Here is a 26,146-nt window from a genome sequence, read left to right on the forward strand (position 1 = left end):
CTTTTAGTCTTTGCTGTAATAAAGGCTTTACAAAAAAATATATATATCCTTACTGGCCTGATATAGGCTGCACTATCTAGCTACTCTCCTTACTGGCCTGATATAGGCTACAATATCTAGCTACTCTCCTTACTGGCCTGATATAGGCTACACTATCTAGCTACTCTCCTTACTGGCCTGATATAGGCTACACTATCTAGCTACTCTCATTACTGGCCTGATATAGGCTACACTATCTAGCTACTCTCATTACTGGCCTGATATAGGCTACACTATATAGCTACTCTCCTTACTGGCCTGATATAGACTACACTATCTAGCTACTCTCCTTACTGGCCTGATATAGGCTACACTATCTAGCTACTCTCCTTACTGGCCTGATATAGGCTACTCTATCTAGCTACTCTCCTTACTGGCCTGATATAGCCTACACTATCTAGCTACTCTCCTTACTGGCCTGATATAGGCTACACTATCTCGCTACTCTCCTTACTGGCCTGATATAGGCTACACTATCTAGCTACTCTCCTTACTGGCCTGATATAGGCTACACTATCTAGCTACTCTCATTACTGGCCTGATGACTGTAAGTCGCTTTGGATAAAAGCGTCTGCTAAATGGCTTATTATTATTATTATTATTATTATATAGGCTACACTATCTAGCTACTCTCCTTGTGTCATGGTATGTCCTTGTAGATAACAATGTCACAAATAAATAAATACAATTATTTATACAAAAGCTTTTTCATTATTAAAATAGGCCTACAATTTTTTATCTAAAAAAATGAACACTCACGTAATCTAATGCTAACGTCCGTTTGGATATTCAATTAATCGATTAACTGTGTGCATCCCTAGAAGGGCAGATGAGATAGTTTGACACAGAGGCAACAGTAAGACAGAGCGATTGCCTCAGAGAAAGAGAGAGAAAGAGAAAGAGAGAGATAAAGACAGAGAAGGGATCAAACTGTGATCAGCATGCAGAATGCTCTCTTTTCTCCACCCCCTCTCTCTCCTCCACCCCCCCCCTTTCCCCCTCCCCCTCTTTCTCCTCCACCCCCCTCTCTTTCCCCCTCCCTCTCTCTCTCTCCTTTCCCCCTCCCTCTCTCTTTCCTCCACCCCTCTCTCTTCATTTATCTATATCTTCCTTGCTCTCCCATCTCTTTCTACCTTCCTCAATCCCTATATATTGCTTTCCCCCATCCCGCCCTCTCAACCTCTCCCTCCCTCCACTATGTGCAGATTAGTCTAATAGAAATGACCTATTGGAGAGAGCAAAGTGTTCCAAACCTGATTACTCATTTACCTCCCCTTCATCCTTTTCTCACTCCACTCCTCTATTCTGCCCCCCCCCCCCCCGTTTCCTCCTCTTCTCTCCATGCTTTAGAGAGTTATCCCACTGCGTTACACACCACAGTGAGGCAGATTCTCTGTGACAGTTTATATGAGCCAATGGCCTCACTTAAACACCAACCAGAAACATCACTGTTGAGATGGTGGGTGAAGCAGGGGTTTGTGTGTGTGTGTGTGTGTGTGTGTGTGTATGTGTGGATATAAAACCTATATGTAACTGAACTGTAGATGTGTGTGTGTATGTGAGCGTAAATGTGTGAAGAGACAGTACACGTGCCAGTGACAGAAACGTGTGATACGGTGATTGCCTGTGTGTGTGTGTGTGTGTGTGTGTGTGTGTGTGTGTGTGTGTGTGTGTGTGTGTGTGTGTGTGTGTGTGTGTGTGTGTCTGTGTGTGTGTGTGTGTGTGTGTGTGTGTGTGTGTTTGTCTGTGTGTGTGTGTCTGTGTGTGTGTGTGTGTGTCTGTGTATGTGTGTCTGTGTGTGTGTGTGTGTGTGTGTGTGTGTGTGTGTGTCTGTGTGTGTGTGTGTGTGTGTGTGTGTGTCTGTGTGTCTGTGTGTCTGTGTGTGTGTGTGTGTGTGTGTGTGTGTGTGTGTGTCTGTGTGTGTGTGTGTGTGTCTGTGTGTGTGTGTGTGTGTGTCTGTGTGTGTGTCTGTGTGTGTGTGTGTGTGTGTGTGTCTGTGTGTCTGTGTGTGTGTGTGTGTGTGTCTGTGTGTGTGTGTGTGTGTGTCTGTGTGTGTGTGTGTGTGTGTGTGTGTGTGTGTGTGTGTGTGTGGGGGAAGCTCCTCAGTGAGGAATGCATCCAGCCCTGAGGTGATGTAATGGTTTTCCTTAGGCTCAGATCAACATGCAGAAAGAGTGGTCTGTCTTGCAGCAGCACCATACTGTGACGCAGGTAGGTGGAGGTGACAGAGGTCTCGCCATACGTCGATGAGACAATACGAGACACATTCACCACCCCTTTTACCAAAGGTGTTACTTTTTGACGCAGGTTGGCACCCTGTTTAATTTGGGGATTTTACTATAGTATGTTTGTGTGCACAAAAGCAAATGTTGTTCCACAAAGAATATACAAAGATAAATAAATAAGTCGGTATTAGCTGACCAACATGCATCAATATTTATACATATATATTCTTTTTTTTTGTAAACTGGCAGCCATTTCACTCGCAATACTTTTCCATCTGCAACGTGCTGCATTCATCCCACTGAATGAGCAGAGGCTATTTAATATTAAATCTAAGACATGAACCTGTTTGATCCCAGGTAGATTCGACTCCCAGGGTCGAGTGAAAGACGAGAAAAATTACAGGAGAGAAATTACAGGAGTTTTCCGTGGAGGAATGCAAGCCCTAGTGCCTAGCTCCTGACGACACTGGTCGTACCCCATCGTAGTACGGAAAGCCCCTGTCGTTCGCTGACACCATTTTTCAGCATTGAACCCTCCACATACACACACACTCCTAACCAAGAGCGCTGCTCTGCTGTGCATACATAAACAAGGACCCTACAGTAGAACACTGACAACAGACCACTAGCAACAGCGCCCCCTTAGGCCTCTGAATGGTCACTGCAACTACAGTCCAACACTCCAAGCCAGGGGGAAAAAAATCATATCAGCAAGGTTGGCTTTGGAATCCTCTGCACTGGGATAATAATATTATTCAGGGCTCTATCAAACCGTTTTTTGGGGGGGATATTCCATCAAAATAATGCAAACATGTTTAACACATTTGTCAACATCAACTTAACTGTTGCATTCTATAATTAAGCAATACGGCCCGAGGGGCTTTGGTATATGGCCAATATACCACGGCTAAGGGCTGTTCTTACGCACGACGCAACGCAGAGTGCCTGGATACAGCCCTTAGCCGTGGTATATTGGCCATATACCACAAACCCCAGAGGTGCCTTATTGCTATTATAAACTGGTTACCAACGTAATTAGAGCACAAAAAATAAATGTTTTGTCATACACGTGGTATACGGTCTGATATACCACAGCTGTCAGCCAATCAGCATTCCACAAGGAACCGCTTTCACTACTGGGACAGATACAATATCTGCCATGTAGTGGCAAAACAACGGCTTGGGTAGGGTTTGAAGGATAGCTAACAACAATAATATATATATATATATATATATATATATATATATATATATATATATATATATATATATATATATTTACTCTATCCATGCTGTTTAAGACTTCCATTCAAATAACAGGCAACATAGGTTACCATGGCTATCATTCTGCACTCTGAATGCACCAGTGAAAGTATCCAGATAAGCACTGAATAGCTACAAAACCCGGTCATACATCTCTACAAATGACTTCCAACCACTTCTGTAGAATGATGTAATCAGGGGCTGAAGAATTTGCAGGGATGGGATTATAATATTATAACGAAACTGAACATGGACATTTTCAAACGTTGTCTTACAGCGCCATGTTGTGGTCTGTCGCGTTATAGAGCCCTGTTCCACTCTTTCCAACGACATTACCAAATTATGAGGCAAACATTCAATTGATGCAGTAGAGTCTTAACCAATATAATTTTCACAAGGTCCAATATTTATTCAGAAATAAAGACAAGTAGGCAGGCAAGTAAGGTTAAAAACACATACCAAGCACGAGGATGGCATCGTCCTTCATGACGTGTTGCTGCAGTAGATGCTGGAACTTGGAGAAGTCTCCAAACCATTCAAAAGAATGTTCCGTCTTGTACCTCTCATCCCAGTAGTCCACGTCTTTATACCTTGAGTTACGGTCGGGTAGATACTCCATCCCAACGCTGTCCCTCACTGTAGACGGAATGGAATGATAACTATACACAATGTATAGAAATTAAAACATAATTGATACTTTCCTGTATAAAATGGAACATGAATTTACTGTCAGTCACCATTATGTTGTGAGTGGCATTGCTGAGTTGATGACAGAGAAATGTAACTAATTAGACTGTTGACAGTGTTATGTTATGATGACTGCCCCAGGTTGTGGCTGTGCAAGTCTAAACCAACGATAATAGCACAACGTTTTTACATACTGTACTGTCTTTGACAATAGCTATCTAGCCATATATATCTATCTATCTATCTAGCTACATTTCACGCTGAATCCCCATGTGACATTGTCAACTCTTATTCGCTTACGTTAGTCAGTTATGTCCTCACTTTATGCAGTTTTCATAAAAATTATTTGAATTGAAATGAAAGGAAAATATAGGCTAGCTGTTCATGTAATCATTTTCCATATTCCACGTGCTGCTCGCGGGAACCATCTGACGCTTCGCGCAAAGCATCCTTGGGAAATGATATCACCGTCCAATCACATTTGAGGAACCGACGCTACAGTGTAGCCGTGCGTAGTAGCAGGGTTAACTGTATTTGCAAATAAACCTGGCAGAAGTCTGTGACATTGCCTACTACAGTTGTAACAATGTTTTCACGTTCATTCGTTTCCGCTCCGTTTGTAATCACATGAGATTCACCGTGCAAGCATACCGTTTTCATGTGTGTAAAACGACGAAGAAAGTGTTAGGCTACATTGTGACAGATTGCATGGCCTGGGTGGGTGGTGATTTCTCTTAAGGACCAATGGCACCGGCCATGCAAAACGAACTCTATTGAACAGCGCTTGATGGCCATCTAATCTGCACAGTATACTAATATTTTGGACTGCAAAATATGTATTTAGTAGGCGCTATGATAACCATAAAGACTATTAACAACCAATTTGTGGTGTCATATTACTCTCATTGTGGTCTGAAACATATTAGTGGTTTTCTTCTCAATTGTTCTGTAAATAAGCAAACACGTTTGAACTTTTACATGTGCACTTGTAACACCACGCCTACTTCCTGGTCTTGCAGATTTTAATAGTTCACCCATTCAGTTCAAGGAATGGACAGATCTTTCCCCGATCTTGCCCTGTGTCAGAGTCGAACCGTGGTGATCCTTCCTTTTCTCTCGACCTTTTCTGGAGAAATTCCTTGTGCGCCATTCCTTCTTTTCAGCCCACAGACAGCGCAACATAAATCGCAAACAATACGACGATTGGAGGTCATCTTGGAGATTTGAGAGGTAGTTTTTGAAGGGGGTTTAAACTTAGTCGTGATACTTTCTAAGCTTTATAAGTTCTGCACAGTGTTCTTCTCTGCACACAAATACTAGTTGCACAATTTGTCTCTGTACTGAATGGCTTTAATATAACTCGTAAGAATGTCTTCAAAGGCATTTGCATAATGCATAGAATGAGAGAAAGAGATGGTTCTTGCTCTGAACTGTATTTTTCCTACTGCATCTACAAGTCCCCCATATAATTTATTTTATCAAGTCAATACTTAAGTAGTGTTTTATTTTTCCTTTGCAGATGAGGGCCATTGGGAAAGTGTCCTTTCAATTGAAGGCGCTCAGCATATTCCCAAGTAAATTTAAATGTCAGATCCGTGGACATAGGGTATCTCGTCCTCAAAACTTTACTGGCTATGAGAGTATCAAACAACAATACAGCCCCCAGATACCTGAGTACTTCAACTTTGCAAAAGATGTGCTTGATGTGTGGGCAGAGAAAGAAAAGGTACAGTATACCTTGTTTATCTAACCTTCAACTTCCGTTGCCAGTGCTTGACTTGGATGCCAGCTCCTGCCCAAGTCAAGCACTGTCCGTTGCATAAATTGTCATGGTGGAATGAAAAAATGGTAACACTTGACTTGAACCCTCTGACTGTGACATAGTTGTTATAACTCGTAATGACGTGTTGTTATGTCAGTGTTATGACAACATCATCATGATAGCATATTTGACATATCATTCATATTGGCAGAGGGATATGTTCAGCATTAAACTTTACGGTTTCAGATTAACTAAAATGTAAATGTGAAATCACCATTGTTTATTTCAGAAAGGAGAGAAAGCATCTAACCCTGCCTTCTGGTGGGTGAATGACAGAAAGCAGGAGGTGAGGTGGAGTTTTGAGGAGCTGGGCTTCCATTCCAGAAGACTGGCCAATGTTCTGTCAGGTGCCTGTGGTCTCAACCAGCAGGACAGGGTGTTTCTGGTACTACCCAGGGTTCCAGAGTGGTGGCTCGTCAATGTGGCCTGTCTCAGAACAGGTGAGCTAGAAAAGATCTAATCAAGAATTCCAAGACTTCATAATAGATTGAATAATTTTTTTCACCAGAAATTCTGGCGACCCCACCACACCCCAAATCTTAAAATTGGTCAGTTTTGATTTTCACATCAACAAACTTCAAATCATTACATTTTAATCTCTCTAAGAGAACCAATACATACATTTAGTCAATACAATTTTATTTGTCAAATTATCTTTTTCACTAACGTTTGTATATTGTTCCCATAAAATAATCTGTACTGTTAATTTTTGGTTCCCCCCAAAATAAAATAAAAACGTTTTATTTATTTTTATTTGGCGACCCCACTGAAATTCCCCCGCTACCCTGACTTTGAAAACTGTTTAGTGCAATAAATAAACTCGTAGTCCTCTCACTGTCAACTACGTTTATTTTCAGCAAACTTAACATGTGTAAATATTAGTATGAACATAACAAGATTCAACAACTGAGACATGAACAACTGAACAAGTTCCACAGACATGTAACTAACAGAAATTGAATAATGTGTCCCTGAACAAAGGGGGGTCAAAATCAAAAGTAACAGTCAGTATCTGGTGTGGCCACCAGCTGCATTAAGTACTGCAGTGCATCTCCTCCTCATGGACTGCACCAGATTTCCCAGTTCTTGCTGTGAGATGTTACCCCACTCTTCCACCAAGGCACCTGCAAGTTCCCGGACATTTCTGGGGGAAATGGCCCTAGCCCTCACTCTCTGATCCAACAGGTCCCAGACGTGCTCAATGGGATTGAGATCCGGCCTCTTCGCTGACCATGGCAGAATACTGACATTCCTGTCTTGCAGGAAATCACGCACTGAACGAGCAGCATGGCTCGTGGCATTGTCATGTTGGAGGTTCATGTCAGGATGAGCCTGCAGGAAGGGTATCACATGAGGGAGGAGGATGTCTTCCCTGTAATGCACAGCTTTGAGATTGCCTGCAATGACAGCAAGCTCAGTCCGATGATGCTGTGACACACCGCCCCAGACCATGACGGACCCTCCACCTCCAAATCGATCCCGCTCCAGAGTACAGGTCTCGGTGTAACGCTCATTCCTTCGACGATATACGCGAATCCGACCATCACCCCTGGTCCACTCGTCAGTGAAGAGCACTTTTTGCCAGTCCTGTCTGGTCCAGCGACGGTCGGTTTGTGGCCATAGGCGACGTTGTTGCCGGTGATATCTGGTGAGGACCTGCCTTACAAGAGGTCTACAAGCCCTCAGTGCAGCCTCTCTCAGCCTATTGCGGACAGTCTGAGCACTGATGGAGGGATTGTGCGCTCCTGGTGTAACTCGGGCAGTTGTTGTTGCCATCCTGTACCTGTCCCGCAGGTGTGATGTTCGGATATACCGATTCTGTGCAGGTGTTGTTACACGTGGTCTGCCACTGTGAGGACGATCAGCTGTCCGTCCTGTCTCCCTGTAGCGCTGTCTTAGGCGTCTCACAGAACGTACATTGCAATGTATTGCCCTGGCCACATCTGCAGTCCTCATGCCTCCTTGCAGCATGCCTAAGGCACGTTCACTCAGATGAGCAGGGACCCTGGGCATCTTTCTTTTGGTGTTTTTCAGAGTCAGTAGAAAGGCCTCTTTAGTGTCCTAAGTTTTCATAACAGTGACCTTAATTTTTGCTGAGTTTATGTTTGGGGCAATACAATACAAATAGTTTTGGAGAACAGCTGCTAAATTAGTAAACATTTCTAATATAAATGCGATACCTATTTGGTCTCCTGACCTGAACAGGAAGAACGTAGAACCTTATTTATTCCAGTCCCTTGTTATTAGCTATGGCTAGGGCCCCAAGACTTTCCTTCAGGAAAAACTCCTGTCCTTGGTGAAGTCCCATGTCTCCCACAGGAACAGTGCTGCTGCCAGGCACCTCTCAGCTGACAGCCAGGGACATCCTCCACCGGCTGCAGACCTCCGGCGCCCGCTGTGTCATCACAGACGAGTCCCTGGCCCCCCTGCTCGATGCCGTGGCCTCTCAGTGTTCCAGCCTGCAGCATAAAATACTGGTGTCCCCCACCAAGAGAGAGGGCTGGAAGAACTTTGGAGATCTGGTGAGGTAAAGATAATAACTTAGGTCAGAAATAATTCCCTAGACACCTCATAGAAAGGATCATATATTTATATATTTCCTAATTCCATTCTTTTACTTTTATATTTGTGTGTATTGTTGTGAATTGTTAGATACGACTGCACTGTTGGAGCTAGGAACACAAGCGTTTCGCTACACCAGCAATAACATCTGCTAAATATTTGTATGTGACCAATACAATTTGATTTGATTTGAATGGGCTCATAATGGCTCCAGTTCACTGTGTTTGATATATTGGTTTGGTCTATCTACACCTTGCTTGTTACTTTCAGCACCTCGGTACTGACCAAACTCTCTCCATAGGAATGCGTCCAGCGACCATGAGTGTGTGGAGACTCGCAGTGATGACCCTATGACCATCTTCTTCACCAGTGGGACCACAGGGTCACCTAAGATGACCCAACACAGCCACAGCAGCTATGGGATAGGCCTTACTGTCAACGGAAGGTAGTTCCTCCAACATTAATCTCGGTTAACCCAGATGTTTACGTAGTCTGTCCATGAGAGATTACTTCAACATAATAATAACCATAACCTTAACCACAACCAAAACCACAACACAACCATAACATAATTAGAACCATAACATAACCATAACCACACCACAACCATAACATGGGTTAAACTTAGATTGCACTGACACTAATTGCTTAGGATTTTTTGGTCATTTTATTAGGATCCGCATTAGCTGTTGTGAAAGCAGCAGCTACTCTTCCTGGGGTCCACACAAAACATGAAACATGACATAATACCCATTGAACTGAACCCTAATTGCGGTTTATCTCTGTCCTACTCCCTCCCTCCCTCCCTCCCTCCCTCCCTCCCACTCTGTCTGTGTGGAGGTACTGGTTGGACCTGACAGAGAGGGATGTCCTGTGGAACACATCCGATACAGGCTGGGCCAAGTCTGCCTGGAGCAGTGTTTTTGCCCCCTGGATCCAGGGAGCCTGTGTCTTCATCCACCATATGCCCCGCTTTGACAGTCACACTGTACTAGAGGTGTGTGTGTGTGGTGTGTGTGTGGTGTGTGTGTGGTGTGTGTGGTGTGTGGTGTGTGTGTGTGTGTGTGTGTGTGTGTGTGTGTGTGTGTGTGTGTGTGTGTGTGGTGTGTGTGGTGTGTGTGGTGTGTGTGTGGTGTGTGTGTGTGATGTGTGTGCGTGTGTGTGTGTGTGGTGTGTGTGTGTGGTGTGTGTGTGTGTGTGTGGTGTGTGTGCGTGTGTGTGTGGTGTGTGTGGTGTGTGGTGTGAGTGCGTGTGGTTTGTGTGCGTGTGTGTGGTGTGTGTGTGTGGTGTGTGTGTGTGGTGTGTATGTGTGTGGTGTGTGTGGTGTGTGTGTGTGTGTGCATGTGTGTGTGTGGTGTGTGTGTGTGGTGTGTGTGGTGTGTGTGTGTGTGGTGTGTGTGTGGTGTGTATGTGTGTGGTGTGTGTGTGTGTGTGCATGTGTGTGTGCATGTGTGTGTGTGTGGTGTGTGTGTGTGTGGTGTGTGTGTGCGTGTGGTGTGTGTGTGTGTGTGTGGTGTGTGTGCGTGTGTGTGTGTTCATACACCATATGGTCTGAAAACAACACCTATTCCCTTACCTCATTGATGTCAGCACATCTGAAGGAAGTGGATTGCTTCAGATCTGCATACACTGCATTTGACCACTAGATGGCCCTGCATGTCCATTCTCACTCCATAGAACCCCTCTCTGTGTCTTCTACTGCCTGTGTGTCCATGGCTAGGTTAATACTGAATGTAGTGGGGAAATGTTGTTATTTCATGTCATTACAGATACTGATATTTCATGTGTTTTTCTTTGAAGACTCTCTCCAGCTACCCCATATCCACATTCTGCACGGCTCCAACTGCTTATCGAATGCTAGTGCAAGAGGACATGTCCAGGTATTTGCTTCTACACTGATTAAATAATGTCCCGATTAAGATTAAAACCAAATCATTATTAACATCTGAGACATCTCTTCTTGTCAGTTATAATTTCAGCAACTTGCAGCATTGTTTGTGTGCTGGTGAGCCCATCAACCCAGAGGTGATGGGGAAGTGGAGGGATGCCACTGGACTGGACATCTACGAAGGATATGGACAAACTGAAACTGTGAGTTACGTTCGAGATGATTAAAGGTTGCACAAAGAATGGTGTCTTAGCTTCTCTGTCATTTCACTTCCAGGTACTGATAGCTGGTACTTTTAAGGGCATGAAGATCAAAGCCGGGGCTTTTGGGAAGGCTTCACCAGCGTATGATGTGCAGGTATGTGCAGTCTACAGACAACAGTGTTGAAAATTATCCAAGTCATTCATTCATGTAATGTGTGCTAAACCATCAACATTAACCAATGTGTAATCAATAAAGTTGCCAGGTTTTGATACAAACTGCGGACATTGGCAACATTTGTGTTTGTATCTCAGGTGGTAGATGAAGCCGGTAATGTCTTGCCCAGAGGAGTGGAGGGGAACCTTGGTATCAGAGTGAAACCACACAAGCCTTTTTCCCTCTTTACTGAATACACGGTATGTAAGACCACTTCACTGCAAGTCAACTAGATGCCACTTGGTCCCCCTGTCTGTTTTTTTCCAATAGGAATTGATGAAATATCCACATCATTGATTGATTGATTGATTGATTGATTGATTGACTGACTGGTCCTTCAATTTGATATTGATCTGAACCTTCTGAAATACATTGACACTTGGTTTGTTTCCTTGCATCTTAATATTGTAATATTTTTATACACCTCCATGCAGGGTGACCCTGAGCGAACAGCAGAGTGCTACGTTGGGGACTTCTACCTGACTGGGGACAGGGGCGTCATGGATGAGGACGACTACTTGTGGTTCGTGGGTCGAGCTGATGACGTCATCCTCTCAGCTGGGTAACACTACGGTCGACTTCCTGCCCGACTGGATGTGCAGGCCTTGCATTGCATCAACCAATGGTTGCGTGCCACATCATCGACTGTGCAGTTGGGAATTAGATTGCTATGTCATTATGCTGCGTTCGTAACCAAGTGGGAGGAGGGAATTTACCAGTTGTGAAGTCGTAAATACCAGTTGGATGCGTTCACGTGCTTTGAACTCGTTGAGAAACCCTGATTGGCTAATGGCCAAATAGCTGCGTAAATCATAAACTAAAAGTTCAGCTATCATGCTTGTAAACAAATGATAGTGCTCAAAAACTATATTAATAAATTGTTTTGTTGTTGCATTTAACTGCCGAAAATGCTGTTATCGAGGTAATTTCCTTAGTAGGTGAGGTCAGAGGTAACCATGTGGAAGTAGTGGGAGCGCAGGATCATAGTCAGTTTCCCACTAGTAATTACCAGTTGGAGGGCCGTTCAAGTGGATTTTTCCCAGTTTTATGTGTAAATTCCCACTTTCCTCTTGGTTACAAACACAGCATTAGTTGACATGTTAAATACCTATCCAGGCGTTGTAAGATCTACCATGTGTCAGCAATGTAGTCGGGCAGGAACTCAACCTATATCTATGGGGCACAAATGTCAATTGAAAGTTCTTCTCAATCCATGAGTAAGCTCAATCTGAGTCTGGGAAACTGGACAACAATGTTTAGTTGACTATCGCCCTATTGGCACGGGACTAGTATTACTAGAGAACGTTGGTTATGTAATTATTACTCCAGAATGTCCGTAATTCCAGAGGACGATTCGGACGGGATTCGTTTTTTCCAAACTGCCGGCTGTAATGATTACTTTTATGACGGAAGCCTGGAGTTTTTATTCTAGTCGTGAAGATACAGTATTTCAACATGTCCAGGTGATCGGGCCACACTGATAACTCCAGCTTGGTTCCCAAGTTTCTAAACCATACCCAACCATCTTTGGTATAGTGTCGCCATAATATTTGAATTGAGGAAGTGTGATCATAATCATTAGGATATTTTAGCGATCCGCAGTACGTCCTAAATGCCCCCCATCCTTCAGATGTGAGCTAATCAGTGCACTTGCACCTGAGATCCATTTTAAGGCTATGGATGAGAAAGTTAACATATAATTTCCAAACGTTTAGGTCAGTTGTATGCTGCTTTGCGATCTATTAACAGCAAGGGTTGCATTAAATAGCCGCAATATATTTTTTGCACAAAACATATTTAAAAAAGCATTCACTGTGTAAGTTTGTATTTATTATGGATCCCCATTAGCTGCTGCCAAGGCAGCAGCTAGTCTTCCTGGGGTCCGGAAGAATTAAGGCAGTTATACATTACAATACATTCATTACAGAATTCACAACACACTAAGTGTGTGCCCTCAGGCCCATACTCCACTACCACATATCTACAACACAAAATCCATGTGTACGTGTGTGTATAGTGCGTATGTTATCGTGTGTGTGTATGTATGTGTCTGTGCCTATGTTTGTGTTGCTTCACAGTCCCCACTGTTCCATAAGGTGTGTTTTAATCAGTTTTTTAAATCTAATTTTACTGCTTGCATCAGTTACTTGATGTGGAATAGAGTTCTGTGTAGTCATGGCTCTATGTAGTACTGTGCGCCTCCCATAGTCCGTTATGGACTTGGGGACTGTGAAGAGACCTCTAGTGGCATGTCTTGTGGGGTAAGCATGGGTGTCTGAGCTGTGTGCTAGTTGTTTAAACAGACAGCTCGGTGCTTTCAACATGTCAATACCCCTCACAAATACAAGTAGTGATGAAGTCAATCTCTCCTCCACTTTGAGCCAGGAGAGATTGACATGCATATTATTCATATTTGCTCTCTGTGTACATCCAAGGGCCAGCCTTGCTGCCCTGTTCTGAGCCAATTGCAATTTTTTGTGGCACCTGACCACACGACTGAACAGTAGTCCAGGTGCGACAAAACTAGGGCCTGTAGGTCGGACCTACCTTGTTGATAGTGCTGTTAAGAAGGCAGAGCAGCGCTTTTTATGGACAGACTTCTCCCCATCTTAGCTACTGTTGTATCAATATGTTTTGACCATGACAGTTTACAATCCAGGGTTACTCCAAGAAGTTTAGTCACCTCATCGTGCTCAATTTCCACATAATTTTTTACTAGATTTAGTTGAGGTTTAGGGTTTAGTGAATGATTTGTCCCAAATACAATGCTTTTAGTTTTTGAAATATTTAGGACTAACTTATTCCTTGCCACCCATTCTGAAACTAACTGCAGCTCTTTGTTAAGTGTTGCAGTCATTTCAGTTGCTGTAGTAGCTGACGTGTATAGTGTTGAGTCATCCGCATATATAGACACACTGGCTTTACTCAAAGCCAGTGGCATGTCGTTAGTAAAGATTGAAAAAAGTAGGGGGCCTAGACAGCTGCCCTGGGGAATTCCTGATTATACCTGGATTATGTTGGAGAGGCTTCCATTAAAGAACACCCTCTGTGTTCTGTTAGACAGTTAACTCTTTATCCACAATATAGCAGAGGGTGTAAAGCCATAACACATACGTTTTTCCAGCAGCAGACTACGATCGATAATGTCGAAAGCCGCACTGAAGTCTAACAAAACAGCCCCCACAATCTTATTATCATTAATTTCTCTCAGCCAAGCATCAGTCATTTGTGTAAGTGCTGTGCTTGTTGAATGTCCTTCCCTATAAGCTGAAAAGTTGATACATGTAGGCCATTAATATATAGCTTATGTGCAGCACTTCGTTCAATTTATCCAATCAGTTATCGTTTTCTTGCTCAAACCGCGAACGAGCAACACCTGTCAAACTCAGACATTTCTCTCAAAACACAGGTATATCGATTCGCACAGGACTAGCATTACCAGAGGACCTTGGTGTTCGCCAAAAAACAGTAGGTTATTCTGGCTGGAATTGTTACTCACCTTCCATGTAAAAATTACTGACATGGCAGAATCGGACGGGACTAAAATTACAGATGTGGTGTTTTGTGCTCGTGAACATAATTACATTACCTCCCCCAGTAAAACTAATCCTGTCCGAATAGGGCTAAAGTTTGGGTTGGTTGTTTAGGTACCGTATTGGTCCATTTGAGGTGGAGAACGCTTTGATTGAACACCAGGCTGTGGCTGAGTCAGCCGTGGTCAGCAGCCCTGACCCTATCAGAGGAGAGGTACAGTATGGATGGATCAATCAAATCCATTAAAGGAATAGGTCATCCTCACCCAAAATCAAAGCTTGTCAGATGATTTCAGAGCTCAAGTTGTTAAAGTCCATAGTCAAGCTAAGTCCATATTTTATGCTATCTTGTTGTTTAGATCTCTATAAATGAACCTATATTGGCCTCAATCCCAAAATGATTTGTAGCGATTGCACTATAATTCCAGTGAATCTTTCCGTCCATCTTTCCAGGTTGTGAAGGCGTTTGTTGTTCTAACAGCAGAGTACAAATCTCAAGATCAAGATCAACTTAAGAAAGAGTTACAGACGTATGTGAAGAAAGTTACTGCACCGTACAAGTATCCACGCAAGGTAATTGTTATTATTTTGTAAAGATACTTATCATTGAAAAAAGGTTGATCAATATCTATTAGGCAAAATAAGGTATTTAGACTTTTCTCCTCTTGACAGATAGAGTTTGTGGAACAGCTACCAAAGACAGTCAGTGGTAAAATCAGAAGAGTGAAGCTAAGGAACAAAGAATGGGGACGATCCTGAATCGTTTGAGGATAATCTGTTGTACAGTCTTATTGGAACTGTGAAGAGAAGGTTTAAAACGTTTATCAAATCGCACCGTCTTTTCTTACTAGCACCGACTTTTCTTACTAGCACCGTCTTTTCTTACTAGCACCGACTTTTCTTACTAGCACCGACTTTGCTGATAACTACTTAATTGAGGAAAAATGTACTTACTGTGATATGTGGTTGTCTCACACTATCTTATGATGAATGCACAAACTGTAAGTTGCTCTGGATAAGAGTGACTGGTAAATTACTAAAATGTAAATGTAAAATGAATCAAAACATCTGTGAAATGAATGGCACATGCCATTTTCTATTTGTCTCCATCATTGCATGATTAGCTACTTCACATTGGTATGAATGAGAAAAACTTTAACAATAAACTTTTGATTCAGTATATTACAGCACTGTGTGCGTACGAGCATGTGTTTTTCTGTGAACAGCAGCAGTGATTTACTAGACAAATTAAGGCCCAAAGCAAAGTGATAATATTGAGAAAATAAACATCTATTTCTGTACAAACCTGTTTTGGTTATCCCATGATCCTCTGAGGTCTTCTACTGAAGATTCTAGTTCTCTACATGTTCTTCTTCATACACTTTTTGGTGTTGATGACAGTGTGCAGTCCAGGTATTGTGTGACGTCTATGTAGACCCCTGGAGACTGGACCATACCACAGCCCATGCCCCAGGACACCACCCCTAACAGCATGGTACGACACACCAGAGGCCAACCTGAGTCCCCCTAGAGAAGAGAGAGAGAGACACCAGTCCTGTTTGAATACTTTAAGGTGATGTAGAGTTGAAGTCGGAAGTTTACATTCACCTTAGCCAAATACATTTAAACTCAGTTTTTCACAATTCCTGACATTTAATCCTAGTAAAAATTCCCTGTCTTAGGTCAGTTAGGATCACCACTATTTTAAGAATGTGAAATGTCAGAATAATAGTAGAGAGAATGATTTATTTCAGCTTTTATTTATTTCATCACATTCCCAGTGGGTCAGAAGTTTACATACACTCAATTAGTATTTGGTAGCATTGCCTTTAAATTGTTTAACTTGGGTCAAACGTTTCGGGTAGCCTTCCATAAGCTTCCCACAATAAGTTGGGTGAATTTTGGCCCATTCCTCCTGACAGAGCTTGTGTAACTGAGTCAGGTTTGTAGGCCTCCTTGCTCGCACACGCTTTTTCAGTTCTGCCCACACATTTTGTCAGGGGTCAGGGCTTTGTGATGGCCACTCCAATACCTTGACTTTGTTGACCTTACGCCATTTTGCCACAACTTTGTAAGTATGCTTGGGGTCATTCTCCATTTAGAAGACCCATTTGCGACCAAGCTTTAACTTCCTGACTGATGTCTTGAGATGTTGCTTCAATATATCCACATAATTTTCCTTCCTCATGATGCCATCTATTTTGTGAAGTGCACCAGTCCCTCCTGCAGCAAAGATGCTGCCACCCCCGTGTTCTTCGGCTTGCAAGCCTTCCCCTTTTTCCTCCAAACATAACAATGGTCATTATGGCCAAACAGTTCTATTTTTGTTTAATCAGACCAGAGGACATTTCTCCAAAAAGTACGATCTTTGCCCCCATGTGCAGTTGCAAACCGTAGTCTGGCTTTTTTATGGCGGTTTTGGAGCAGTGGCTTCTTCCTTGCTGAGCGGTGTCGAGCGCTGTCGATATAGGACTCGACCTGTTTCCTCCAGCATCTTCACAAGGTCCTTTGCTGTTGTTCTGGGATTGATTACTTGTGTCATGCACAAAGTAGATGTCCTAACCGACTTGCCAGAACTATAGTTTGTTAACAAGAAATTTGTGGAGTGGTTGAAAAACGAGTTTTTATGACTCCAACCTAAGTGTATGTAAACTTCCGACTTCAACTATACGTCTTTTCTCTTTACTCTAGTTGCTAATCTGTTGGTCATTATCTAAGTGGAAGCAAGACTTCCTATCTTATCTCAATCAGTCCATCCTTCTCAGGGACCGGACCATCGATTTAGTGGCAATCCTTGACTCAAACTGAGTTTCCCTGTGTGTGAGTGGCCTGTACCTTGATCAGCGTGATGTCATGGTTGATGACACAACTGGCTTTGTACGACATTGATCTGTAGATACGGCCCTCCAGAATCCTTTGACCCCTCACCAACGAACCCTCACTGCCCAGGTCCACCGTCATCCTGGAGGGTATTTGGGTTTGGGGAAAAGCATATCAGACTCTATAGGGACTTGGAAAGTTAAGCTTGAACCAATAACCCAGCATTTAAAGGGCAAGCACACTGCCTCCTGTGCCATAAATTTCAGACCTCTTGGCAGGGGCCATACATTGCTGTACAGACAGGCTCACTGTATATAGCAGTACGCAGCAGAGAGGACCCAATGCGGATGAATCAGGGCTCCACCGCACAGGGAGGTTTTCACACGGAACAAGCTGACTGCAATTACTGGGTTAAAGAAGCCTTGTCAGAGCTGTGATGTGATTGACGTCTCAATGGATATTTCATTACTTTAAGTTTACACCATGTTACCTTTTAGCCTAATGTCAGTTTCAGATGTATGTTCAGAGAGCCACAGGCTAGTGTGAGTTTGATTAGTAATAATGGGTTGTGCTGTGCATGATGGAACTGTTATGTAGACTACAGGTTTGGAATGAGAGAGAATACAGATTCCTGCTGAGCCTGTAATGAAAAAACTAGACCTGAATAGCAATAGCACAGCCTTTTCTCTCAGTCGGACTCCAGATTAATCATTTGCTATAGATTTCTTAGCCAGCAGATCCGACCTGCTTGCTTACAGCTGTACTGGGGTCTGGCAGGCTTCCTGTGTGGATTAAGACATCTTGGAGCTGGTGTGAGATATGGCTTGGAAAACGTACTTCAATCTAGGGATAAGAAATGCGTTGTACTCCGAATTGTCCCATTATCCCAACTGAAAGACTGAGAAGATTGAACGTCTGCTAGCTGTCTTACGTAACCATACCAAACATAATATATCATACTAATTTGAGTGTCTCGGATTCACGTTTACTATGTTACGTCTAGTCTATGATGACAGCTTTTCGATAGCGCTCTAGCTGCTCCGCTCCATCCTGGCATTCCGGAGCCGTGGCATGGAGACAGCACGCTCGCGCAGGTTTCCAGGAACGGCCACACACAAGGCGGCACTTCTGAATGCAGCTAACGTTGGATTTGTTTTGTTTGATTAAATGTTCCTTATTATATTTTTTTCCCATTTTCTTTGATTAGTCTATTACTTTTTTTATTCGAACCAAATCGCCATGGCTTGGCCATGCATAAGCAGAGTGTGCTGTCTGGCTCGGTTTTGGAACCAGTTTGATAAATCCGATCTTTCATTGCCACTGACCAACCATAACTACTCAGACATCGCAGACCAAGAGGTGCGATCCGTCACCAGGCATGTACCGACGGACCGGGTTCTGACGCACAACTATTCCACCCCGGACCACCGCGGATCCCCCCAGACACCGGGAGATGCCCCGGGGACCCGGAGATCATTGAGAGGCCGGAGGGAAGCCAACTTCAAACCCCGGGAGGACTACCATCGACCCGGCGTGCCGTTCTCCAGTGTCACCCAGTACAAGCAGGATTACAAACCCTGGCCTATTCCGAAGAAGGAGAATTTCCCCTGGATTAGCAATTGCGGAAAAGGTGGCAACGTTGGTTCGGATAGCCCAGTAAACAGTTACCCCAATGCGAGCCAGACGAGAGGGGACAGGGGGGAGAGGGAGAGAGAGGAGCTGGGCATGAGGTGGGGGGAGCAGGGGACGGGAACAGCTAAAAGCTCTTACAGGTAGGCTCCATCACTCTGACGCTGTCCTTTCAGAACCATTCTGTTTCTTTCATTTCAGCACCTGGAGCTGTCCACTCACTCATAAACTATTGATAACTGCGCTCTAACCTAACGATTTCATTAGTCTGCTTCAAGTTATTTTATTCATGATGCACTGTCTGAAATTCGTTAAATCATTTTTATTCATGTACCGTGGGCTATTGGCCCAAATGTAATTTGCAGTATGTATAATTATGCAATACCTTTTGAACGGAAATTGCCACCAGGCTAGGTCTTGCAGTTCAGTGTGTGTGTGTGTGTGTGCATGCGTTCGCGCGACATAAATTGGATGCATTAAGTGTCATGCTACAGAAATAACCAATAGCTTTGATCTGGACAGTAGGCTGCTGCTAAGATAGAAACACAGCAAAACGCTTTAAATTATTAATAAACACATTTTTTATCCCCCCTGTTGGACACACATTTTATATCCCCCCTGTTGGACACACATTTTATATCCCCCCTGTTGGACACCCATTTTATATCCCCCCTGTGTTGGACACACATTTTATATCCCCCCTGTTGGACACACATTTTATATCCCCCCTGTGTTGGACACACATTTTATATCCCCCCTGTTGGACACACATTTTATATCCCCCCTGTTGGACACACATTTTATATCCCCCCTGTTGGACACACATTTTATATCCCCCCTGTTGGACACACATTTTATATCCCCCCTGTGTTGGACACACATTTTATATCCCCCCTGTTGGACACACATTTTATATATCCCCTGTTGGACACACATTTTATATCCCCCCTGTTGGACACACATTTTATATCCCCCCTGTTGGACACACATTTTATATCCCCCCTGTTGGACACACATTTTATATCCCCCCTGTGTCAGACACACATTTTATATCTCCCCTGTTGGACACACAATTTATATCCCCCCTGTTGGACACACATTTTATATCCCCCCTGTTGGACACACATTTTATATCCCCCCTGTTGGACACACATTTTATATCCCCCCTGTTGGACACACATTTTATATCCCCCCTGTGTTGGACACACATTTTATATCCCCCCTGTTGGACACACATTTTATATCCTCAACATCATCATTAACAGAACCCACCCCCGGTACCGCTCTGCTCGAACCCCAATGGACACCATTATCCTTTATCGATGATAAACCTGATTAGTTCGTTCATGCTTTGGTTGGTCCAATTTACACAACAGTACATCATTTGCACACTTTTCTATGTAAAATAGCCTACAGTATAGAGAGCATAAAGCCAATGGATAAAACTTTTGCAGTGTTGGTCAAAGAAAAATTATTTTCAGACCGTGGGAGCTCTCTTACACTTCCATCCTCTCCTCCTTGTAGACAGGAGTACCGGCCGTGGACGGGGGCAAGACCAGCCAAGACCACTAGGAAACAACGCCCCCCTGCCCCGTACGCCAGCCCCCGGTCGGGGGTTTCCCACCTCCCCAATGAGACCAGCTACCAGGCCGCCTACAGCGGAGCCGGGGAGGCTTTCAGACACACAGAGCTTCACCAGAGGGACCATAATACCACCACCTCCTCCGCCGGGCTGCTGACCACCACCTCCATCTCCACTGTCCCCCAGACCACTGTAACCCTGCTCCAGCCCTCCTCCACCACTACCACCCCTATCACCACCACCGGCCTCCAGCAGAGCAGCCTGCCAGAGAGACCCAACCTCAGTATAGGGACCATGGGAGAGGTGAGACAGAGGACTTCGGTTTTTGAGTTTCACAGTTTCAGGGCATAAATCCAGCTTTTTCAATGTTATTCAAAATGGGTCGAATCCTTGAGATGAGCAAAGTGTTAGTAGTGGTATCTCGTTCTGTAGAAGTAATTGTACAAATCTGTGATGACGCCCCCTATTCCTTAGATAGTACTATTTCTGACCAAAGGGAAAGCCACTTGAAAGACATAGACACTGTAAAGACACAAAGACACTGTGTGGGGAATATAGGGTAAGGGTGGGGTTTGGGACATAGCCATTGTTCCAGCCAGGTCCCAGGTGTTCCCAGTGGTGCTGAGGCATCTCTAAGAGGTGATACTGTGATCCTGTTCTGTCCTAAAGCTGCTCAATGTGGCCCAGCTGTTTCAGACTATGACGCAAACTGCCAGGCCTATGACATTGACCTGGTTAGAGCAGAGCAGGCATTACATGCAGAGAAAAGAAGGTCAATAGTATTTAGACATTTGGGCAATTAGGATTTGGATGAGAGAGAGAGAGAGAGAGAGAGAGAGAGAGAGAGAGAGAGAGAGAGAGAGAGAGAGAGAGAGAGAGAGAGAGAGAGAGAGAGAGAGAGAGAGAGAGAGAGAGAGAGAGAGAGAGAGAGAGAGAGAGAGAGAGAGAGAGAGAGAGAGAGAGAGAGAGAGAGAGAGAGAGAGAGAGAGAGAGAGAGAGAGAGAGAGAGAGAGAGAGAGAGAGAGAGAGAGAGACTGTAACTCTTTCCTGTTTTGATCCCCGCCCCCCTGTCCTCTCCCTGGTAGCTCAGAGCAGACGTTGTGTGACAGGGAGTGGAACTCTTTAGGGAATGTCCTGGGGTTTAATGACACCCCCCCCTTCCCCGCCCCGCTTCTCTGTCTGCCAGCGGAGAGTAGAAGAGAACGGACTGAACCGACTCGGCTTTCTGCTTTCACTCACTGTCATCTACGCCAGAGAGTTTGTCACAGATTAGAGAAAGAATAAACTCCTGCACACTGCTTGCTAGGAATGTTTTGGTTTTAAATATAATAACAAAAAGTGAAACTTTGAAAGCAAGCAGTGTGGAGGAACTGTCCCCGCGTAGCTGAGTGTTAGTGATGTGGATGTGCCAGTACATCTCTTCTCAGAATCAGAGAGAAAAAAGAGAAAAGAGTGAAAAAGATTATCTTCGGTCAGTTCAAACTTTCTTCCGATGTTCTTTGGGAAGATAACATTTTCTAAAAGCAGAAACATACTCCACTATAGCTTCCCAAAAAGCCACAATTAAAGTTATTCAACTTTTTGACCATTCACATGGGAGAACATGTTTTAGCCTCCAAATCAGATGTAGAATGCCAGTGCCTAGCCATTCTAAGCCAGATGTTGTAGAATGCCAGTGCCTAGCCATTCTAAGCCAGATGTTGTAGAATGCCAGTGCCTAGCCATTCTAAGCCAGATGTTGTAGAATGCCAGTGCCTAGCCATTCTAAGCCAGATGTTGTAGAATGCCAGTCCAATAGTGTTTGACAGGCCACCGGGTTTAATATGAGACATGTCATCTGTAGGTCATAGTCTATTAATAACCATGGCCCAGAAATCAGTGTGAGATGTGTGTATGTGTGTGTTCAGCGTGAGATGTGTGTATGTGTGTGTTCAGCGTGAGATGTGTGTATGTGTGTGTTCAGCGTGAGATGTGTGTATGTGTGTGTTCAGCGTGAGATGTGTGTATGTGTGTGTTCAGGGCGCATGCAGGGAAAGGTACAACTCTACAGTTGGCTGCGATGTAAGAGCTATTTTTAAAAAATCGGGTGCAAAGGATTTAACTCCTGCCCTGAAAAGTAGACATTAGATACCAAACTACAGGCTATCTGCTATGGTCATCATATTGGACCCCTCAACCATCAACCATCAACCAAACCCTACCTCAGTGTACCTCCCCTCTACCTACTGACAACAACCTAGTGCTCTATTGTTTTTTATCCGTCGCCGAGCAATCTGCCAACACCACGCAAAACCCAGAGGATCGATATTAAACAATCCAGTCCAAGACCCCACACACTGCCAAGTCATTTCTGACACCCCCAGAGCACTCTGATGCAGCACTCCATCACTCTCCTTCTTGGTAAAATAGCCCTTACACAGCCTGGAGGTGTGTTGGGTCATTCTCCTGTTGAAAAGAAAATGATAGTCCCACTAAGCCCAAACCAGATGGGATGGCGTATCGTTGCAGAATGCTGTGGTAGCCATGCTGGTTAAGTGTGCCTTGAATTCTAAATAAATCACAGACAGTCACCAGCAAAGCACCCCCACACCATAATACTTCCTCCTCCATGCTTTACGGTGGGAACTACACATGCGGAGATCATCTGTTAACCCACATCGCGTCTCACAAAGACACAGTGGTTGGAACCAAAAATCTCAAATTTGGACTCCAAACCAAAGGACAAATTTCCACCGATCTAATGTCAATTGCTCGTGTTTCTTGGCCCAAGCAGGTCTCTTCTTCTTATTTGTGTCCTTTAGTAGTGGGTTCTTTGCAGCAATTCGACCATGAAGGCCTGATTCACACAGTCCCCACTGAACAGTTGATGTTGAGATGTGTCTGTGACTTGAACTCTGTGAAGCTTTTATTTGGGCTGCAATTTCTGAGGCTGGTAACGCTAATGAACTTATCCTCTGCAGCAGAGGTAACTCTGGGTCTTCCATTCCTATGGCAGTCCTCATGAGAGCCAGTTTCATCATAGCGCTTGATGGTTTTTGCGACTGCACTTGAAGAAACTGTCCATATTAACTGACCTTCATGTCTTAAAGTAATGATGGACTGTCGTTTCTCTTTGCTTATTTGAGCTGTTCTTGCCATACTATGGACTTGGTCTTTTACCAAATAGGACTATCTTCTGTATAGCCCACCTACCTTGTCACAACACAACTGATTGGCTCAAACGCATTAAGAAGGAAAGAAATTTCACAAATTAACTTTTAAGAAGGCACGCCTGTTAATTGCAATGCATTCCAGGTGACTACCTCATGAAGCTGGTTGAGAGAATGCCAAGAGTGTGCAAAGCTGTCATCAAGGCAAAGGGTGGCTACTTTGAAGAATCTCAAATATAAAATATATTTTGATTTGTTTAACACTTTTTTTGGTTACTACAGTGGGGAAAAAAAAGTATTTAGTCAGCCACCAATTGTGCAAGTTCTCCCACTTAAAAAGATGAGAGAGGCCTGTAATTTTCATCATAGGTACACGACAACTATGACAGACAAAATGAGAAAACAAAATCCAGAAAATCACATTGTAGGATTTTTAATGAATTTATTTGCAAATTATGGTGGAAAATAAGTATTTGGTCCATAACAAAAGTTTCTCAATACTTTGTTATATACCCTTTGTTAGCAATGACACAGGTCAAACGTTTTCTGTAAGTCTTCACAAGGTTTTCACACACTGTTGCTGGTATTTTGGCCCATTCCTCCATGCAGATCTCCTCTAGAGCAGTGATGTTTTGGGGCTGTCGCTGGGCAACACAGACTTTCAACTCCCTCCAAAGATTTTCTATGGGGTTGAGATCTGGAGACTGGCTAGGCCACTCCAGGACCTTGAAATGCTTCTTACAAAGCCACTCCTTCGTTGCCCGGGCAGTGTGTTTGGGATCATTGTCATGCTGAAAGACCCAGCCACGTTTCATCTTCAATGCCCTTGCTGATGGAAGGAGGTTTTCACTCAAAATCTCACGATACATGGCCCCATTCATTCTTTCCTTTACACGGATCAGTCGTCCTGGTCCCTTTGCAGAAAAACAGCCCCAAAGCATGATGTTTCCACCCCAATGCTTCACAGTAGGTATGGTGTTCTTTGGATGCAACTCAGCATTCTTTGTCCTCCAAACACGACGAGTTGAGTTTTTACCAAAAAGTTCTATTTTGGTTTCATCTGACCATATTACATTCTCCCAATCCTCTTCTGGATCATCCAAATGCACTCTAGCAAACTTCAGACGGGCCTGGACATGTACTGGCTTAAGCAGGGGGACACGTCTGGCACTGCAGGATTTGAGTCCCTGGCGGCGTAGTGTGTTACTGATGGTAGGCTTTGTTACTTTGGTCCCAGCTCTCTGCAGGTCATTCACTAGGTCCCCCCGTGTGGTTCTGGGATTTTTGCTCACCGTTCTTGTGATCATTTTGACCCCACGGGGTGAGATCTTGCGTGGAGCCCCAGATCGAGGGAGATTATCAGTGGTCTTGTATGTCTTCCATTTCCGAATAATTGCTCCCACAGTTGATTTCTTCAAACCAAGCTGCTTACCTATTGCAGATTCAGTCTTCTCAGCCTGGTGCAGGTCTGCAATTTTGTTTCTGGTGTCCTTTGACATCTCTTTGGTCTTGGCCATAGTGGAGTTTGGAGTGTGACTGTTTGAGGTTGTGGACAGGTGTCTTTTATACTGATAACAAGTTAAAACAGGTGCCATTAATACAGGTAACGAGTGGAGGACAGAGGAGCCTCTTAAAGAAGAAGTTACAGGTCTGTGAGAGCCAGAAATCTTGCTTATTTGTAGGTGACCAAATACTTATTTTCCACCATAATTTGCAAATAAATTCATAAAATGTCCTACAATGTGATTTTCTGGGTTTTTTTCCTCAATTTGTCTGTCATAGTTGATGTGTACCTATGATGACAATTACAGGCCTCTCTCATCTTTTTAAGTGGGAGAACTTGCACAATTGGTGGCTGACTAAATACTTTTTTTCCCCACTGTACATTATTCCATATGTGTTATTTCATAGTTTTGATGTCTTCACTATTATTCTACAATGTAAAAAATAGTAAAAATAAAGAAAAACCCTAGAATGAGTAGGTGTGTCCAAACCTTTGACTGGTATTATATATTTTTTTTAAATTAACAATACCCTTACAGTTAAGAAAGATGCCTAGCAGTCTACAAGCCATTTATTTCCTCTGTCTCTGGTAAACATTTAGGCATAATATTCTGTAGTTCCATCATGTCTAGTGAGAGTGTTTTCTCCTATGAGACATTTTAAGAACCTTGCAGAGATTTTTTTAGCTGCTGGAGGACATGGCTTGAGCTTTTCTATGTGATAATAAGAGAGAGTTTCTGCTTTGTACTAAAACAGATGAACGTTCAGGAATGGGGATGTGGTTTACAATGGGTTAAAGTGCATAACAAGAGGATAAACCAAAGCATCATGCTAATCACACCCCTTTGCACCCCTTTACTCTCTCACTCGCTGTCTTTTCACCCTCCCTCCCTCCCTCACCCGCTCTCCTTTCACCCTCCCTCCCTCTCTTGCTTTCCTTACACCCTCCCTCCCTCACCCGCTCTCCTTTCACCCTCCCTCCCTCTCTCGCTTTCCTTTCACCCTCCCTCACCCGCTCTCCTTTCAC

General features: G+C 43.7%; 2 protein-coding genes across 2 annotated transcripts in view; one reads left to right on the plus strand and one right to left on the minus strand.

The window, feature by feature from the left end:
- Positions 1-4,614, minus strand: part of LOC311122325 (EEF1A lysine methyltransferase 4-like) — a gene marked incomplete at its 3' end in the record, with an annotated part of 173,499 nt that extends 168,885 nt beyond the window's left edge. Inside the window, exons 1-2 of the mRNA XM_084196702.1 lie at positions 4,515-4,614; positions 3,987-4,163 (exon numbers count right to left, since the gene is read on the minus strand). Coding sequence (XP_084052828.1) covers positions 3,987-4,146 — 160 coding nt within the window. The remainder of the gene's footprint in view (positions 1-3,986; positions 4,164-4,514) is intronic.
- Positions 4,615-5,254: 640 nt separating this feature from the next.
- Positions 5,255-15,738, plus strand: LOC311122331 (acyl-coenzyme A synthetase ACSM3, mitochondrial-like). The gene is made up of 14 exons (XM_084196706.1): positions 5,255-5,444; positions 5,734-5,940; positions 6,266-6,476; positions 8,356-8,563; positions 8,900-9,043; positions 9,439-9,595; positions 10,399-10,478; positions 10,566-10,689; positions 10,763-10,843; positions 11,002-11,103; positions 11,338-11,465; positions 14,551-14,650; positions 14,890-15,009; positions 15,109-15,738. Exons 2-14 carry the CDS (start codon positions 5,734-5,736, stop codon positions 15,193-15,195), a joined length of 1,749 nt encoding a protein of 582 aa, XP_084052832.1. The 5' UTR covers positions 5,255-5,444; the 3' UTR covers positions 15,196-15,738.
- The last annotated feature ends 10,408 nt before the right edge of the window (positions 15,739-26,146 follow it).

Source organism: Coregonus lavaretus (genome assembly GCF_964263955.1).
Source record: "Coregonus lavaretus genome assembly, contig: HAP1_SCAFFOLD_463, whole genome shotgun sequence".
NCBI classification, from domain to species: domain Eukaryota; kingdom Metazoa; phylum Chordata; class Actinopteri; order Salmoniformes; family Salmonidae; genus Coregonus; species Coregonus lavaretus.